The sequence below is a fragment of the Prinia subflava genome, chromosome 10 (genome assembly GCF_021018805.1).
Source record: "Prinia subflava isolate CZ2003 ecotype Zambia chromosome 10, Cam_Psub_1.2, whole genome shotgun sequence".
Taxonomy (NCBI): Eukaryota; Metazoa; Chordata; class Aves; order Passeriformes; family Cisticolidae; genus Prinia; species Prinia subflava.
The window spans coordinates 30,677,655-30,694,905 of record NC_086256.1 but is presented as its reverse complement, the minus strand read 5'-3'; the positions used below and the strand labels follow the sequence as shown (position 1 = coordinate 30,694,905).

At 42.6% G+C, this 17,251-nt stretch overlaps 1 protein-coding gene across 3 annotated transcripts in view; it reads left to right on the top strand.

The window, feature by feature from the left end:
- Nucleotides 1-17,251, top strand: part of ATF6 (activating transcription factor 6) — a 75,143-nt gene that overhangs the window by 14,090 nt on the left and 43,802 nt on the right. For all 3 annotated transcript variants that reach the window (XM_063406772.1, XM_063406771.1, XM_063406774.1), the window contains 4 exons: nt 11,244-11,387; nt 13,139-13,258; nt 14,579-14,681; nt 15,629-15,693. In XM_063406772.1, the coding sequence (XP_063262842.1) occupies nt 11,244-11,387; nt 13,139-13,258; nt 14,579-14,681; nt 15,629-15,693 (432 nt within the window). The remainder of the gene's footprint in view (nt 1-11,243; nt 11,388-13,138; nt 13,259-14,578; nt 14,682-15,628; nt 15,694-17,251) is intronic.

Sequence of the window (17,251 nt, the reverse complement as noted above, 5' to 3'; positions counted from 1 at the left end):
ACGTTGTGTTCATGTCTTTGCAGCACTCAGTAACTGTAGGAATGTGACGGTTAACTTCCTGACATGTCTGATCTTTAATAAAGTAGATAAAGCAAGAAATCCTTGGATGTCTGACTGTTCCTGGCCAGTACAGTAGCTGAGCATGCCAGTGTAACTGCTGTGCCTGAACCAGGTGGTTTGCATCAGCACTGGATTTAGGCAATGAAGAGAAATGTAATTGCAAATTTGCAAGGAATTACTCTTGGTGATTTTTTTTCCTCCTTAGCAGAAGAAATGCTCACACTGCAATTAAAATCCTAGGCTATATCAAGGTGGTGTGAATGTTGGCTTGTGCAATACTCTTTAGAAGACCCAGAATGTGGGATACACAGAGCATTTCTTTAGATTTCACTCCTCCCATACACATTTTCTTGCATTTGTAAAGGTGTCACTGAATAGCAGCTCCACGAACATGACAGGGTTGCTGTTCTGCTTAGTCCTTAACAACAGAAGCTTCCAATATATGTGCTTTTTTTCAGTCCCTACAGTTTCTTACAGAAATAAGTAAATTTTTGTGATAATATCCATGCTAGCTTATAGTTCGGCAAAACCACTCCTTTCCCTCTGTAGAGGTTTCACGTTTGCTGAACTTTGCTTGTTACATTTAGTATAGTGGTTTAAATGTTTTCTTATTGTGAAAATAAGATTAGGAGAAAAGGCAAAACAGGCTCAACTTAAAGATAAAGATAGATTTATTAACGCACACGAAAAGAAAGAGGGAAAGAAAAAATAAATAAAATGAAAGCTTTCAAAGCACCCCCCCCCCCCAATGGTTTACTTTCTCACATGCAACATAAAGAGACAAAACTTGTAACTTTCAGTAAATTTTGCCATTCTAAAATAATCTTTCATCAGTTCTTTTAGGAAAGGAGTCTCTCTTAGAAACTTCTATGGAATTTTTCCACTGACAACATAAAAGTTGTCTTGTGGGTCTCATCTCTCACGAGGACAGCTGCTCAGAAAACCTGCCTTTGTGAGCTCCTTCCCAACAGCAGCTTTCCCAACACTGCATATGGGCCATGTCTGTGTATTAGGGGTACTGTTTAAGGATGCCTCTTCTATTATAAAACAAAGATTCTCTTCTATTTCCAAAATCATCTTCATCTCAAAAACCAGAAATCCCCTTTTCCTTAGGAGCAAAGAGCTTCATATCACTTTTAACTAGAGCTTTACACCCCCCCAAGGGCATTCATATGTTACAGGAAAAATAGTCTATTATCCATAGTTTACTAGAGACATCCAGCCAAATCAGGCCACTCCTTCTCCTTTGTTCCAAATAGTCTTTTCTCTCTCTCTTCACCGACTTCAGTTTCATGCTATGTCTCCTTACAGTTCCATTACTTTGGCTGTTCTCAATGTGGGAAGGGGCAGTGCTCTGGGAGTTCCATGTGCTGGCAGCAAAGAGTTAAAGCTTGCCCAGGCCCGCAGTGCTCATGTGGGCGGCAGCTGCAAAGATCTCAAAGCCATGCCGGTGGAGGAGGCTGGTGGATGCTCCTTTTCCACCTCTCGATCTGATCTAAGATAGCTCGGCTTGGGGCTGCCATCACAGTCTGCAAGCGCCCTTTCCTCGCTGCCGGCTGCTCCCGGGCCCGGCCATGGCCTGGCCCCTCTGCCGAGCCGGAGCCCCTCGTCTGCCCCGGGACAGCCGGGGAGAAGAGGGGCTCGGCCGGGGAGAAGAGGGGCTCGGCTCGGCCGGGGAGAAGAGGGGCTCGGCTCGGCTGCCCAGGCCGCTCCCCGCGGCAGATGCTCCTGGAGACCCGGCCGGGCCCGGCCTGGCCCCCCAAGGCGGAGCGGGCCTAAGCCGGGCCCCGCCGCGGCCCAAGATGTTACCTCATGGCTCACCGGGAGAAAGGAGAGAGAGGGTTCGAACAAAGCCTCAGTTTTATATGGGTATTACCAAGAGTCGCATTCTGTTTTCTCAGTAGTCAAACCACATGCCAATAGTCAAGATCTGGCCCTTGATAGGTCCTTGGCTTTTCTAAAGGAATCCAAGGTCCTGACAGGGCAATGGAACGTAATCTTTTTCAACTAAAAACCAAACTATGTTAACCCATAACACCCTCAAATTAGCTTACTGTGGAATTCCTAATTTCCATGCAGTGGTCAGCTGGAGGTAAATATGTTCTGGAACGTTTTGTTGCCATTTTTTCTGTGTAAGAAATCATTTCACTTGCACACCTGAATGGAGGTGTTCCATCATTTGGGTTCAGGATGTTTTGATCCAAACGTATTAGCAGTGAATATTTTGTTACTTAAAACCATTGAACTATTGCAAAGAGAGAGTGACATCCAAAAAAAGCAAAATCATGGGAAATTCACCCCCTAAAATCTGTAGCAGACTTTGAAATTCCCTTAGCTGGCCTTATTGTAAGATGCTTCTTAGGTTTTTGTGGGAAGTGGTAGGATTTTTTGAAGACTGGAGATAAATCAAAAGGTTAAAAAAAAATATGTATAGGTTACCTCTTTCTGTCAAATCAGAGAATGCAGTTGCATTGTTTAGGGTTCGGGATGTAAGGCTGAAGAACAGGCAGTCCTGCAAAGCCGCCATCAGTGAAGGTGTAGTGTTTGGGCACTTAGCATCCCACAAAACAATCCCATCTGGATGGGTGACTCTGTAGTTAATTCTGTGTTTTCCTGTGCGTTAATGGATGTGTGTTGCATTCATGAAAACTAACACAAAAATTTTTAAATTGGTCATAAGTCTTGCTGACTCTGTGTGTGTGGTGAAGTGTTTGTGATGTTTCGTGGAGGGCTCCGAGACGGCTGTTCAGCTGTTGTAAGATTATGGAAAGCAGTGCAGGATGTGGCAGCCCTTGGCAAACAAGTTTAGCAGATAAAATTATTCTTCTGACGCATTTTTTCATGCTGACAGATATGTGTGGGGGTAATCTGTAACGCTGAACTTGGGAATTTGGGGGTGGAAGTCTGGTAGGGAAGTTGGCCTGTTGACACAAGAAATCTGTTTGAAAATACTGGAGGGAGAGTGCTGCCTATCTAATTACCAAAAAGCCTTTCAGGACATCCTTCAGTCTTTGACACAGCACCACAGTATCTCTTAAGAAAAGAATGCAATTCTAATACAATATAAATTGAATGCCAGTGTGATTTGAGGATGTGAAAGGGGCTTGTGTGGAGTTTGTGGTCACTCTGCATTAGGTAGGTCTGTGTTACTGAACTCTTTGGGTTTGTTGTTGCTTTCTATTGAAAACTGAAACTTTCAATTATTAAAAGCAGAAGTAATTTAGCAGGAATTCTATTAGTGTTTCTATTTTATCTGTTTGTTTTCTACTAGAAGAAAGGCGCCCAGGAATTTCCCATCTGAGTGTCAGTGAACTATTCTGTAATCTTTGTGAGTTATTGGATTTGGATTCAGCATGTATAAAAACTTCCTTTTGTTATTATTTAAGAGTGATTGGTGAGGTGTGTGGAAGGAAAAGGGCACATTTTGATTCAGTTCATTGCAGAGGTCACCCCCTTGCCCCAGCCTTGCATTCCGTGAGGTGCAAGGCAGGAATTGGCAACCAGCAATGTTTGCACAAAAGGCACACAGGCCTTGGCACTCAGCAGGGCTGGGAGCTGGAGCCAGGTGTCCCCAGGAGCCAGGCTCTCCTCCCTCCATATGTGCCTTCTGTGGAGCCAGTGTTGGTCCCACTCCCAGCTTGCATGGCATCCCTGAGAATGGCTGACTGCTGGCGTTGACAAACATCTAATTAGCTGTGCTGGTTTTTCAGTCCTTACAACATCAAATCCGGTCATTTTCAAATTATTGCAGTTCCTACATGCCTTTTTCTCCTTTGGTTTCCATGTTTGTGTTGGACTGTGCCTTAGAGTAACCAGATCTGAAAATGTGGTAAACAAGGACAAACAAGGCTGAAGCAAATCGCAACCAAGCACATGTTCTAGTCTAAACAATCCATGTATTTATTTTGGGACTATTTTTATTTTGGTTCTCCTCCCTGTTCTCATTTGAATATAAATTGTCTTTGTTTTGGTATTGTTAATGCAAGTCCTATGTGTGATAGTAAAATATTTGCAGGAAAATAATCCAAGTCGTGTAAAAAGCAGGGAAAGGAGAACAATCGCAGACAATGCAAAAGATAAACTTCCTGCATCTCTTCTTGGGACATGTGGAGCAAAGCATGTAAGCCAGGTATTTCCTGGTGGCTGTAGTGTTATCTTTTTGGCTGTAAAAAGTGTTCAACTAGCTTTTTTTTTCCCCATAATCAGTCTACGTAAGCTTACATGGTGATTGTCACCCAGCAGCAGTCTTAGAGCATTTGTTAAGATATTAGCTGGCCAGAAGGTGTCCTAACTACCACTTTAGCCATGGAGTGAACAGAAAACAAAGAAAAATATGAGCTTGGAGGGAGGAAAGGCAGATTTGCAAAGAGATTGGAACAGGAGGTTTGAGAGGGTGGTGTGATACTGGCTTTTTTAGTGTTATTACTAATTTGTGTTTTCTTGCAAGTTGGCCACCTCTGTATGGCTGGAACCCCTTTCAAACTGGAAAACAGACTTGGTGATATGCAGAAAGCTGTGTTTGTGGTGGAGGATTACTGAGGTGGTGATTGATGTGGCTCATTACAGCTGCTGCTGCTTCGAAACCTCTTGTGTCCTGCTGACCTCAAACAGCTGCACTAGAATGGCTGGCCTTTAGTAGAGACTTCAGTGCAGCTCCTCTCCAGGGTGTCCTCATGGATCTTCCTCTACTTTCCAGGACTGTCCTGGAAACTGAATAATCTATTAAAAATTCAGATCCACTGAGCAGTTGCAAATAAAGACACTGGCCTGGCTGGCTGACAAGTGTGATTTGTCTGCTGTTGTCACAGACTACAGCAAATGAAGAAGCAGTGACTTGATTCTTGGAAGACTTAGGGGTGTGTCTCATTTCTTAAACTGGTAGTACAAACACGGAAAAAAAACACCATAAGTGCTAAGATTAGTCATCTTTTACTAAAAGTGAGGAAGTTTCCCAAGGATTTCAAGCTACCATAACCTTCTGCTTGTGAGGATAAAGTAATGAAAACACAAGCCTTTGATACCAGTACCCAGATTAGCATCCCACATAGTGTTCAGGATGCTAGTCAGCACTACTGGGGTCTGCTAGGCTTTTGGAGCATGAAGGATTTGGGCTTTTGACAGCATTGTCCATTGAGAACACCTCCATTGGTGTCACTAAGGTCTAGTACCCCTACTCAAGCTGACCATGTGGGAGAGCAGGATTATTCTGAGGCCTGGTACATTCAGCAGTGTTTTTGTGCAAGTTTGCTGTTGGTTGAGACTTTATGCTGGACTCCTTGATTAAACAAACAGACCCATCTTATGGCCAGCAGGAGTGTAGGGATACCTTAGTCATGGGACATTGGAAAGTTAGACGAATAGTGCCAGCAGGGAGCATTTTATGAGCGGACAAAGGAGCTGATCTTGTTCCCATACCATCACATGCACCAAGTGTTGGGTGCTGCAGAGCTGTGGGAGCTGTGTGTTGTGTGCTGGGGTCTGTCAGTGCAGATCCCACCCACAGCAGCCAGGCTAAGGTCCTGGTGTGGTCTGGAGTCACCTCTGTGCTGCCCTGGCAGGTGACCCCAAGCAGTGACATGTGAAGTTCAAAACCATCCCAAATGCCCCTTTGAGTAACATGCGCTGAGTAGACTAAAGCCATGTGTCTGGCACCTGCCCCACATGAAGGGCAGTAACCAACAGCTCAAACATAGCATTATTTCTACTTTACATTAGTTTGTTTCCTTAACAATTCTTCCCAGACTCTCTGTGTGCTCCTTCCTGCCTCTGTTCCAGAGCAAAGTGGGGCAGGTTAGTTGGAACCACCGATGGCCAGCAGGAGTGGAACTCCCAAACTTGCAGTGACTGTTTGAAGCATCTCTAAGAGGTTTTCTGAGAGCAGCAAACTGCAGATCATGAACTGTACTTCAGGGTCAGTTTCTTTTTCTTAGTTCATCGAGTCCTGGGCTTGTTTTGCACTTAGTGAAGGATAGAAAAGGATTTGTTTTCTGCTTTTGGCAAGCCTCAATAGCCTCTCATATGTCTTTAGGAGATTCATAGGCTTAAATGTGATGTATAGTAAATCTGCGTACAAATGATGACAGTCAAATACCTATGAATATCTTACACACTAGTAGGGGCTGGTGAAATGTGAAGAAAAAAACTGTGAGATGAGTGCAAGAGGCATGAAACAGTGCCATGTTAGCCAGGTCCATGGGTTCTGGCTGCCAAGGAAAGATGAAGCCCTCTAGATGTTTTAGCGAAAACAGCAGAAGCATCGGAAGACATTTGAGGCTTAACACTTGTGACATAGGAAGCTTAATGTAATGTTTGCAACACTGAAAGAACACATTTCAGTGTCGGAGATGGCCCAAAGATATAAAACTGCTTCTGCAGCACACCTTTGGACTTGTGTGGTAGTTTCTCCTTCAAGACAGAGGGAGAAAGCAAGAGAAAAGGACAGACTGAGTAAATTGGACATGGGTCTACGTTCCAGACCTTTCAACACCTCTCTTGATAGGTTTATGCTTGAATAAAATTGGATACCTTTGGTTTTCTTATCAACTATAATTCTGGGAGCAGGAAGGGATTCCTTCCTCTTTCCTCTGCTGATCACAGCCACAAGCTTTGGCAGTAAAGGCCCAATAATGGTACAGAGTTTTCCAAGCAAAAAAAAATAGTGTTCTGGGTGTCAATATTAGCTTTCTTCCTTTCTTTTTCAGAGGCTTTATTAAAAATAAGTTGCTATTTAAAGCATGCAAAACACACCAAAATTACACAAAAACTTCACTTTGGGTTGCTTTCCTCCTGTTTCCCTGCAGAGGAAGAAGACTGGGCTGCTCTCTTCAGAGAGGGCAGCTCTGGAGCAGCCCTCAGGAGAAGGCAGAGCCTTACTGTCAGCAGATGGTGCACTCATCGTGAATAGAAACGAGAAATACTTTCCAGAGAGTGTCTGGCACTATGGAAGCTTTGTCTGGAATCAGTTAGGAAGAGGACAAGGTCTTTGGTTGGTGTCTCCTTGCAACTTTAGCTTGTTGGAAACTTTGCAGCTCATGCTCAGAGATGGTTCTGTCCCCAGAAAACTCTTAGTTATGATATCACTATTGGCTTTCATCTACGAATTACTGTACAACTTAAATGTCAGTATTTGAAACTTGAAGTGCACAGGATTTGTTCAGCCAGAAGCACAAATGAAATTTAGTTTGGGCTCCTGGCAAGACTTGCTTCTACATTTATCAAGCTGACATTGAAACCAAAGAAATAAAAATACAGCTAAAATGTCAGGTGCTGTTGAATGCCTGGAGAAACCATGGCAGGAGTGCTTCTTTTCTTTCCCTCTTATAATCAAATTTATCTACACTTCTGAACAAACATCTGCATGAAATATTTAGTGGTTCTTTCTTTTTTCCCTTGGATCTGGTTTTGCATCTGAAACAAGCCGAAAGCTCAGCCGGCTTGGACAGGGTGTTTGTGGCTTGTGAAAACCCTTTCATGCTCACTGTATCTGGGATGTCCAAATGCAGGCTCTGAAGCCTTGCTAGGCACTCCAGGTGTGTGAGTGAGCCAAACAGGAAAGATTCCAACTTCTAAAATACTATCTTGCCCAGTAAAGCCCATTCTCAGCTTCCATCTTTTTTGACTTTTAATGTGGGGCAGTAATTCAATTCCCACAAATAGCAGAACTTGCACATGCCAAATGCTCTTTCTTTTCCAACTTCTCATCTTGTAGCTCAACAGGGTGAAAAAACTGTCCATGCTTTTGCCATCTGTTTTATTAAACCAGTTCTTAAACCAACTGTTGATATCTTAGTTGGAAATAACGGGTTTTCTGAAGCCTTCTTCCCTCTGAATGGGATCTTCTCCCTTTCTTTTTCACGTTTTTAGTCTCTTCCGCCTGACGTTTTTAAATGCCCAATATTTATCTCTTCTTCAGTGTCATGATTCTGGGATCTGTTCTGTAGACCCTTCCTGTTGCTGCTTGTATTGTTGCTGTTCTGCTTGGCATTTGTGAAGCTCAGCCTGCCTGAGGTTGGCAGATGTTTCCAGATACGGCTCTGCAGGACAGGTCCATCATCATCCCAGCTGCTTGAAAGAATTCCTTGCTCCTAAGTCATGCTTTCCCCCCATACTAATTTGAGATGTTGAATAAGGAATATTTCTGATACCCTGTCTCAGACCCTCAGGTACCTGTGTGGCAAGGAAAGGCCTTGGAGAAACTAGAGGACGTGGACCATTATGTGCACGTCCTCCCCTATTTTTTTCCTGAAGATGGAGCCCTATTTATAGACAAACTTCACTAGTTTTCCCTCTGGGGAGAAGGGAAGAGGAAGAAATGATAAAACAGAACAACAATATCTTTTGTTCAAATGGAGAAAAAACTAACAAAACTTCCCAAGCAATTAGAAGGTGGAAGTGGGGAAGGATTTCAAGCTGTGGGGCTTTTCCTTATCCAGAAGTAAAGTTATTTTGGTTTTGAGTCATTGCCACAAACCAGAGGAGCAACAAAGGGGATTTTTACATTTTTTTTAGACATATCTGAGACATTGAGAAGGAACAGTCATTTTCAATGTCCTAGAAAAAGAATGGGAAAGGGGGAGTGCAAAAGTGGCCATTACAGCACAAGTTGCTGCTAGCCCTGCTTCAAAAGAAAAATAACAATCCTGATAAAGGAAAGGGCATTGGAAAAAATACCCTGATATCATATTTTGTTCTCAAGGTTCTGTTCACATTGTCAGAAGTGGGCACCATGGCTTATGCCTGTAAGGACAGCAAAACATCCTCTGTTCACCTCTTTCTTTGTCTGTTGCTGCTGAAGATATCTTCTTCCAGGTTGAAACATCCCGTGCTCAGCTGATTTTTGATGAAAAGATAAAGATTTTTTTTTGCTTGAGAAGAGGGAAGATAAACATTTCCTCTCTTGTAGAGCTGATGCAATAAAGTGAGGTGTGTGTGGTTTAGAATGGGCGTGCAGCTAAAACAACTAAATCACAAAAAGAAAGATTAGCTGTGATTGTAGGGCAGTGTTTGTCTTTATCCTTGGTTTGGATTTGTCTCTATTGTTCAGAGTTCAGGGTGAACTGCAGTAGGAGTGAATTGTATGTGACACTTCACCTTGCCAAGCTGGAACCTGAAATAACAAGAATTGCTTTTGCACAATGAAACAAATAGGAAAGAAGAAGCATCAGGGAAAAAAAGCAATTGGTTGCAGTTCTTCTGCTTAGATTTTTTTCTCAGCTTTAACAGATTACATGGAAAGTTCCTCCAGTTCCAGTTGTGTGTCATTTTGAATGGGAAAGCAGAGAAGTAGGATAGGCTAAGACACCAGATCCAGGAGGTCCAGCAGCACGCAGGATGGCTGTGGAGAAGGGATTTGCGGGAGAGTTAACAACTTTCAGGTCTTCTGAGGAATATTCTTGGTGTAATGAATAAAGTACATGTACTTCTGACTGTCATGACTCCAGATTAAGTTCAGTAAGGGCATTTTGCAGGTGAGGGGCTTCCAGCAGGAACGCAAGGCATCTGTTTAAGCATCAGCCTTAGGTTTGAGCTCTGGTTCTTGGGCTTGAGATGCTGCCAGTTGTGCTGATGCTTTTGTTGGCAGAGAAGAAATGTGATCTCATAAAACCTAGTAGGTAGTGGAGATTGTTTCTGTAAAATTGGATAGGCCTGGTGTTGCCTGATAGGAGGTTATGAATAAACCATCCAGCTTTCTGTGCAGTAGAAGCAGTGAGACATTTGGATATGAATGTACACAGGCAGTAAGGAAACTGTAAGTACTTTTCTGCCCATTGGCACAAGTGAAAGCAGAACCTGTAGCATTTGTGCTGCCCTCGTTCCGTGCTGCTGCCTAGAAACCTGAAGGAGAGGAGGCAATCAAAGCAATGTCAGACTGGGTCTAGGATTGTCCTGAGTCCAATGGTTCAGAACATGACACAATTGCTCATGGGAACACCTGGGTTACTACTCATAGGAGTGCAAATGTGTTGGCAAAAGAGAGGGAATTTCTAGGCAATTCTGTCTGCCTTCTGCTTAGTTGTGGAGTATGTAATCTGCCCTCCTTGCTAGGTTTTTCCTGTCTCTATTTGTATGTGTTGCCTGTTGCAAAATGATGCCATGTAAAACCAGGAAGTACTCCCCTGCAGAGTTTATGCTCTGCTGCACAGGAGGGGTGGGGCAGGAGTTAAAATACTCTCTGTGAGCTGTGATCAGCATGAATGGCAGAGATCTCATCCGCATGCTGGGGGCTTGTTGCATTTTTATGTTTTCACTCTGTTGCTGCTGGTGATGCTCTACTGTTGTCAGCCAAGAAAGTTAGGACTTGGGTTTGTAAACATGCATATTTCAGGAAGCAACTGTGTTATGAAAGAGGAAAGCCAGCTTCTGGAGGGGAGAAATTGAAGCATTGCGTCTGGGCTTTGGAGAGTCCTCCCTTGTAGCTCATCCTTCTGAGGATGCAAATCTGGTACAGCAGTGGTGGGGTTGTGTTTCCAGCTCACATGTGCACTGCTGCTCTCTCTCTTTGCATGAGGATCAGCACAGACACTCCTCTGCTGCATGGCTGGCTGGCTGAGCATCCTCCAGCCTGGGATCCTTCAGTCCATGCCAGCACACACCAGAACAGGGTGTCTGGCACCATGGCCTGCTGCCCATGGGGCTGTTGGCCCTGCCAGTTGTTCTAAATCCAAGTAGAATTGAACATATTTAGGTTTGTGTACAGTCCTGGTAGATGTCTGGCATAACATTCCAGGCTTGCAGCTGCACGAAATTTGATAGCTAAGTTTTCCTTACATGTTGTAGTCACATAAACTGTGTAAATTGTATTTTGAGACTGATGAAAGTTAAAGTTGAGTGCCTTGATTTTATTGTAGATAATTTTCTTATCCCTGTAGACGTGGGTTACAAGCAGTGTTCTTAGTTTCAGCAGGTGAAGCTTGTGTGAGGGAATGTGAAAACTAGAGCATGGCAATCCTTCAAACAATTAAAACTGAAAAAGAGAACAGAAATGCTTTTCTGACTACTTCTGGTTTGAACAATGATATTATAATGGCACTTCGGTTTTTTACAGTAGATATGACGTGAGCTTTATTCATGTAATGTAACAGCAGCCAGAAACTCCACCTGAGTAATTAATGCCTTACAGAAAAAGTGCTTTGCAGACCCCTGATGTGAGTGATACATTTCGCTATATTTATTATGTTTTCTAGTGTATTTGAAAAGGATTCCAATGGAGTAGATTCCACTGTGAGTTCTAACCACCGGACCAGAAATCTCCTGGAGTTCTCAGCTGGCCAGGAGTCCAGCACAGCTCAGGAGATACCTGAGGGCATCGTTTCCAAGAAGAATAAAGGGTGAGATGAAAATCTTTTACATATTTTGGGTGGCAGAGGTCAGTGGTGCTTTTAGCCCTCACTGCCTTGCTCACCTTTTTGGCCAGGGCTCTTGCTGCTTTTACATGGTACCTGAGTTCTAAACATAGTGTTTTGAAAGCTGCTCAGTTTGCTTTTCAAATGAATATGGTGTTTTATCTTCCAGAGTATCCCAATACATAGAACTTCAAAAGTGTACACGTGGCTGTGCTGCAGAGTGTAAGGGAAGAGAGCACATCCACAAGTGCTTGTCACCATGACTTTCAGGACCTTCTTCAATTCAGCTGTTTGCTTTTCCCCTCTGATCTGTATTTTAGCTTGCATATTTGTGATATTTGTCATATTATCTATCTCTTCTTACTTTTCAAGCTGGAGTATTTATTTTCTTAGTTGCTCAGGAGAAGACTGGGGAAGTTCACGACTAAGAACGCGCTCTGAACTTAGCAATGTCTTTTTCATTTTAAAAAGTCCATCTGAGTCCATCCCTGTGCTTATCCATTATTTAATTAAATACTGGCTTTCACGCTTCCTAGATCTCCAGCATGCAGTGCACAAGTGAACATATAATTGCCTCCAGATTGAAGTCTGGCTAATACAGCTCATGTTTTCCCCTTACAAGATTTATCCTATTAGACTGTCCCTTTCCAGTGGAGGGTTTTGGCTGGTTGAACAAAGCCAGGCACAGATGTGCAGAAAGCCCTAATGTATTTTGCCATGCAGAAAGAAGGCAATAAATCAGGAGCATTTTAAGCCTGTAGCCATGGTGAGGGCTTTGTATCCTCTGTGGTACATTTCAGACCATGACCTGTGGGACAGAGGAGTGGAGTGGTTCTCTTAGGAGGATGTGCTTGTGCCTGTACCTCCTTTACTTTCACTGTTTCACTCTGGGTTTGGCAAGCTGTGAGCTCTTTGCTGCCTATTCTTTATCAGTCCTAGATGCAGTGAAAAGGAGAAGCAGACACGAAGTCCTGAGAGAGAAAGCTGGGAAAGGGAGGGGACTATGAATAAGGCTTTCATAAGGTCTTATACCTGATTTTTCAGAAAGAAGTTGAGGTTCAGGAGCTACAAGTCTGTCAAAACTAAGAGGGCTAAAGCTATTACATTGATAACTTGTCATGAGAGAAACCTACATTAGGTATTTGGTGATAAATAGTTAACCCATCGGGAATTGCTGAGCGTGTTATGGAATTTGTAGTGACAAATACATGCTCCTTTTCACTTTTTATCAAAACCAAGCTAGATTCTGGAGACAGAGATGTAAATCCTCTCCACTCAGTATAATATAGTTTGTGGCAGCTCAGTTGTCATATAGCTTTTGGTCCTTCCATCTTCATGGTTTTAGTGGATAATAAATTTCATATTTCTGTTAGCAAGTCTTGCACAGCTCTGTAATGAAAAAGAAAGTTGTGTCTGCAGAGATCACATAGTTTGCATACTGTGAGGAATATTTTACAGACTACGTATTGTATCAATATCTGGCCTTCTTGGGAAGAGATCCAACATCTGCTAATGCTCATTTGTCTGCCCTGCATTGAGAGCTGTCAGCCCCCTTTGAGGGATTGACTGAGAACATTGGATGGTTGATAGGAATTGTTATTCACCTGTTTCAGAGATCTCATGGGAGCAGCTGTAACATTCACGGGTCTGGTGGTGATAGTGCTCCGGCTTTGGTCAAAGGGTCATGAAAAAGTTTTTAAGGGATTTCTTGATGTACTTTTGTTGATTTTTCCCAGGTATGACCATTCTGTATCTGATAACAAAGCACTAATGATAGTCTCAGAAGAACCACTGTTATACATTTCACCACCACCACCCCCCTGCCAGCCTCTGATCAACAGGACAGAGTCGCTGAGGTGAGCAAACAACCTGTTGTGAGCATTCAAAGTTTATTAGGAGTTGATACATAAATTCTGTGTTGACTGAGTGCTACTGGACAGCTGTGAATGATGCTGTTGGCCATTCATGGTGTTTATCCAGTGACCAGTGTCTTGTAAGTGTCTGCACTATCCAGTGCCTGCTGTCATAAGGACAGATCCACTTGGATCTTTGTAATCTTCCCATGGTTTTAGTGATGATTTTCACAACTCTCTTTTCACACTGGTCATTTGCGATAACCTAATAACAGTTTTCTGATTGTCTATGGGGTTTTCATGACTTAGAAGAGAAATCACTTCATATGTAGAAATGCTAATGATATGGAAATCAAGTCTAGCTAAAAGCTTTTCCCAACTGAGTTGTATAAGAGATGGTCTTCCATTCTTCAGCTTCTGATAGAAGCAGACTGAACCTGACATTGCAGATGTTCTTTATTCATTGTTAGAAAGCACCTAGCTCCACTTTTTCTGTAGATATGAGTCACTAACCTTATCTCCATTCTCTTTGTCCATTCTTTCTCTCAGATTTATTTGCCATAAGTTGTCCTTTAACCAATAATTTGTTTTGAATTGATCAACTTTTGATTTCACTGGTCCTTCCAGTAAATTCAAAATTATGGTTTGATGGGCAAAAGAAAGGACTGTATTTACTTTATGTGGGAACACCCGTTAATCTAATACTTTATAGATAAATCTTAAAATTGTATTTTCTTCCTGTGGTATTAAAAATAAGTTATCATAAGGTGAAATAATAGTAATCTTCAGTGTCTATGATGCCTTGTAGTGGCTACCTAGAGCAGAGGCTAGACAAGATTAAGAGAGTAAAAGCAGGTATTTATTGAAGACCTTCAATAGATACACCTTGGGCGGTTGAAGCCCACCCAGAGGCCACACCCGAAATGGACGATGGGTCACGAGTTTTCACACTTTTGTAAGTTTGGTCCATTTGCATACTGGGGGTTAATCTTCCAATTACAGCTTCAGGTAAAGAAGTCATTTACTCCAAGTTGCTCCCCTGCAATTCACTTTTGTTTGCATTTCTGAGGGCCCAAGTCATTGAGGTGTCCTTGATTCCCAGGCCTAGAGAGGAATTGTTGTGTCTGACCGCAATGCAAAAGCAGTAGTTGACACCCTATGTGGAGTTGAGGGTTATACACCAAAGAGTTGCAGGATTACAAGTATATGAAAAATAGAAAAGCTGAAATCCTAAGGCACCATCTGTATGGCAGCTAAACCATATAACACCCAACCATTGTGCCAGTGTTGTTTGCAGTCTGTGCTGACGCTGTGGTTTCCTAGGCTGACCCACGAGCTGCGAGGATGGGTGCACAGGCACGAGGTGGAGCGGACGCGGTCGCGGCGGCTGAGCAACAGCCAGCAGCAGAGAGCGCGAGTCCCGCAGGTGCGCCGTGCCCCCTGCCTCCGTGGCAGGGCAGGACCATGCCATGAACTCCCTCCCGCGTTTGCACTTGCCATCGCAGACAGAAGTGGCCATCCTGCCTGTAATTAGGGCAGCCAACGCTTCCTGTTTTAAATCGCTGAGTTTGGTTGTTACGTTGTCAGAGTTGTTCTTCCGTTCCTGCTCTTGGATTCAGGGGTTTGAATTTTTTTAGCAGACATCAAAATACGTTCAGTATTTTCTAAAATTAAATCAATTGTTATCCTTTTTATGACTTTTCCGTAAGGATAAGCAATAGCTTAATGGAGAGAAATACAACCTACAGCACATTCATCTGACACTGTTAAGAGCCACAGTTGTTTGGTTTTGTTCAAATATTTCTGTTGTTTAAATTTCTGCTAGAGGAATTATTTTTTGGGGTAAGACTACAGAATTATGAGACTTGTGCTCATATTTCCCATTTTTTAAAATTTCTTTTATCTACATGGCATACTGATATCAAGGCTGAAATTAAGACAATGAATTTTCCAAGTATTTAAATTGATTAGACATAGTAACATCTTTGAAAGGAGTTGAGTATTACAATGTGGGAAATACTGCAGTTTTCTAGTGAAGAAGGGTCATGTATTAAACTTCAGATCCTTCTCACTGGTGTCCAGAGCAGAATGGTAGAATATTTGAAATGTTTTCTATGGTGCCAAGCTCCCTTTCTTGTCTCTGAATGTTGACTTCAAATTTGGCTGTAATAAAATCTTGCTGGTTTTGTTGTTCCAGCTTGATTGCTGACCATTTCAGTTTCTCATGTTTCAGTGGAAAAATGCATGTTTCTGGTGCAGGGCACTGATTGACCTCTCCCCCCCATGCTGTGTGTTGTATTTAATGTAGTGGCAAACCAAGGGAGTGCTTATTGGTTTCACTTTGTGTCACCTTTTCTTTTTCCCCTTTTTCAGCGCTCCCTCAGTGACAAAGCAGATTCCCAGCTAGTGGCCATGCCTTACACAGACACCAGTCTCAGGTAAGGCAGAACAGCTCCTTTGTTACTCCATTCTACTTAATAACCTGCTTTCTCACCAACAGTTGGTAAAGAGTGCCCATTTTCACCTTCTCGGGATTCTAAAGCCAAATGAAGCTACTTTTCTTGGCCTAATTCTTTCCCTTAGCAAATAACTGCTTCTAATTATTTATATTACACTTAAAGGGACCCCTGTATCACTCTTGCAATCTTCCAGGGCCTTTTTAGCCACAAATTTTAAGAAAATCCATGCTTTGCTCTCCAGAATCCCTTTCTAAGTAGATTTGAATATTTAGGGAAAAACAGAGTGAACTGACTTTGGACTCTCTGGTGAGAACATCACTAGTTTGTAAGAAGTTTTCAGAGGGCTGTCAGTCTGGTAAGGGAAGGGTTTCTCTCATTGTCTTCAAGAGTAGAGCCATGATAGCTAGCACCAAATTATTATGATGAACTTAAAGTACCATTGTATCTCATTTGCATTCTTTGTCTCCATCTGCTGACTTTTCTCTGTTGATTATTGGAGCACATTAGTGCAGAGTTTCTTGATGTTCCCTGTCCACCCCTCCTCGTAACTACTCCTGTCCCTCTTCCCTGGTGACAGGAAGTACTGGACAGAAAAGATGGACTTTCTCCTGATCTCTGTGTGGGACTGTTTAGGAGGCTGTCTGCTTTGAAGTGCCAAAGAGGAATATAAGAGCAGAATGGAGTATAGTGGGAACGTTTTGGTGAGAACACCACCTGAAATGGTGCTGTGGGAAGTAACACAGCTGTGGCCTTTCTGTTTGTGTTGCTGCTTTGAAAGGAGGATCAGCCTGGGGGAAAAGAGCAAGCTGCAGGCAAATGTTACAGAAAACAGGCTGTCAAATTTTGATACATCTTGACCTGCAAGAAAAAAAAAGTAAAAGAAAAAGCTTTTTGAGTTCTACAGGCAGATAAAGAATAGCTGTTTTAACTGAACACTGATGAACAAGCCTCGTGCCATAAGGCAGTTTAATATACATGCTTGTATTACTCTTGAAAAAAATTATCTGGATTATTGGAAACAGTGTGCAACATCATGTAGCTCTGCATGGAATAATCTGTTGTGCTCCAAAGGAAGTGAGATTTTTTGGGTTTCTTTTTCAGATTAATGATGTTTATAGGAACAGGACCAGTGAGTCATGGCAGCTGCATGCTCAGACTGTCATGGAACTGCTAAGAACATAGAACAGATTTACAGTTCCTCCTAGAGCCACCAGCTATTAGGTGCTCCATGAAGTCATAGAATCACAGAGTAGTTTAGGTTGTAAAGGACCTCTGAAGATCTCTAGTCCAACATCTTACTGAAAGCAGGCTTAACTTCAGGTTTACTAAATGCCTCTGTTAGAAGAGGTCATCTCCATCTCCATTATAATCTCCATCAGGAAGCTGAGGATTGAAAAGAATTTCAGGGAAGTCAAAGCTGTGGAGGAGATAAATTTTAAGATGATTTCAAAGAAAATCAACATCCCTCATCTCTTTATAGTCTGTGTAGCTTTCTTCAGAGGTGATTTTGTTAAGGGTTTCTGTAAGAGCGTTTCTT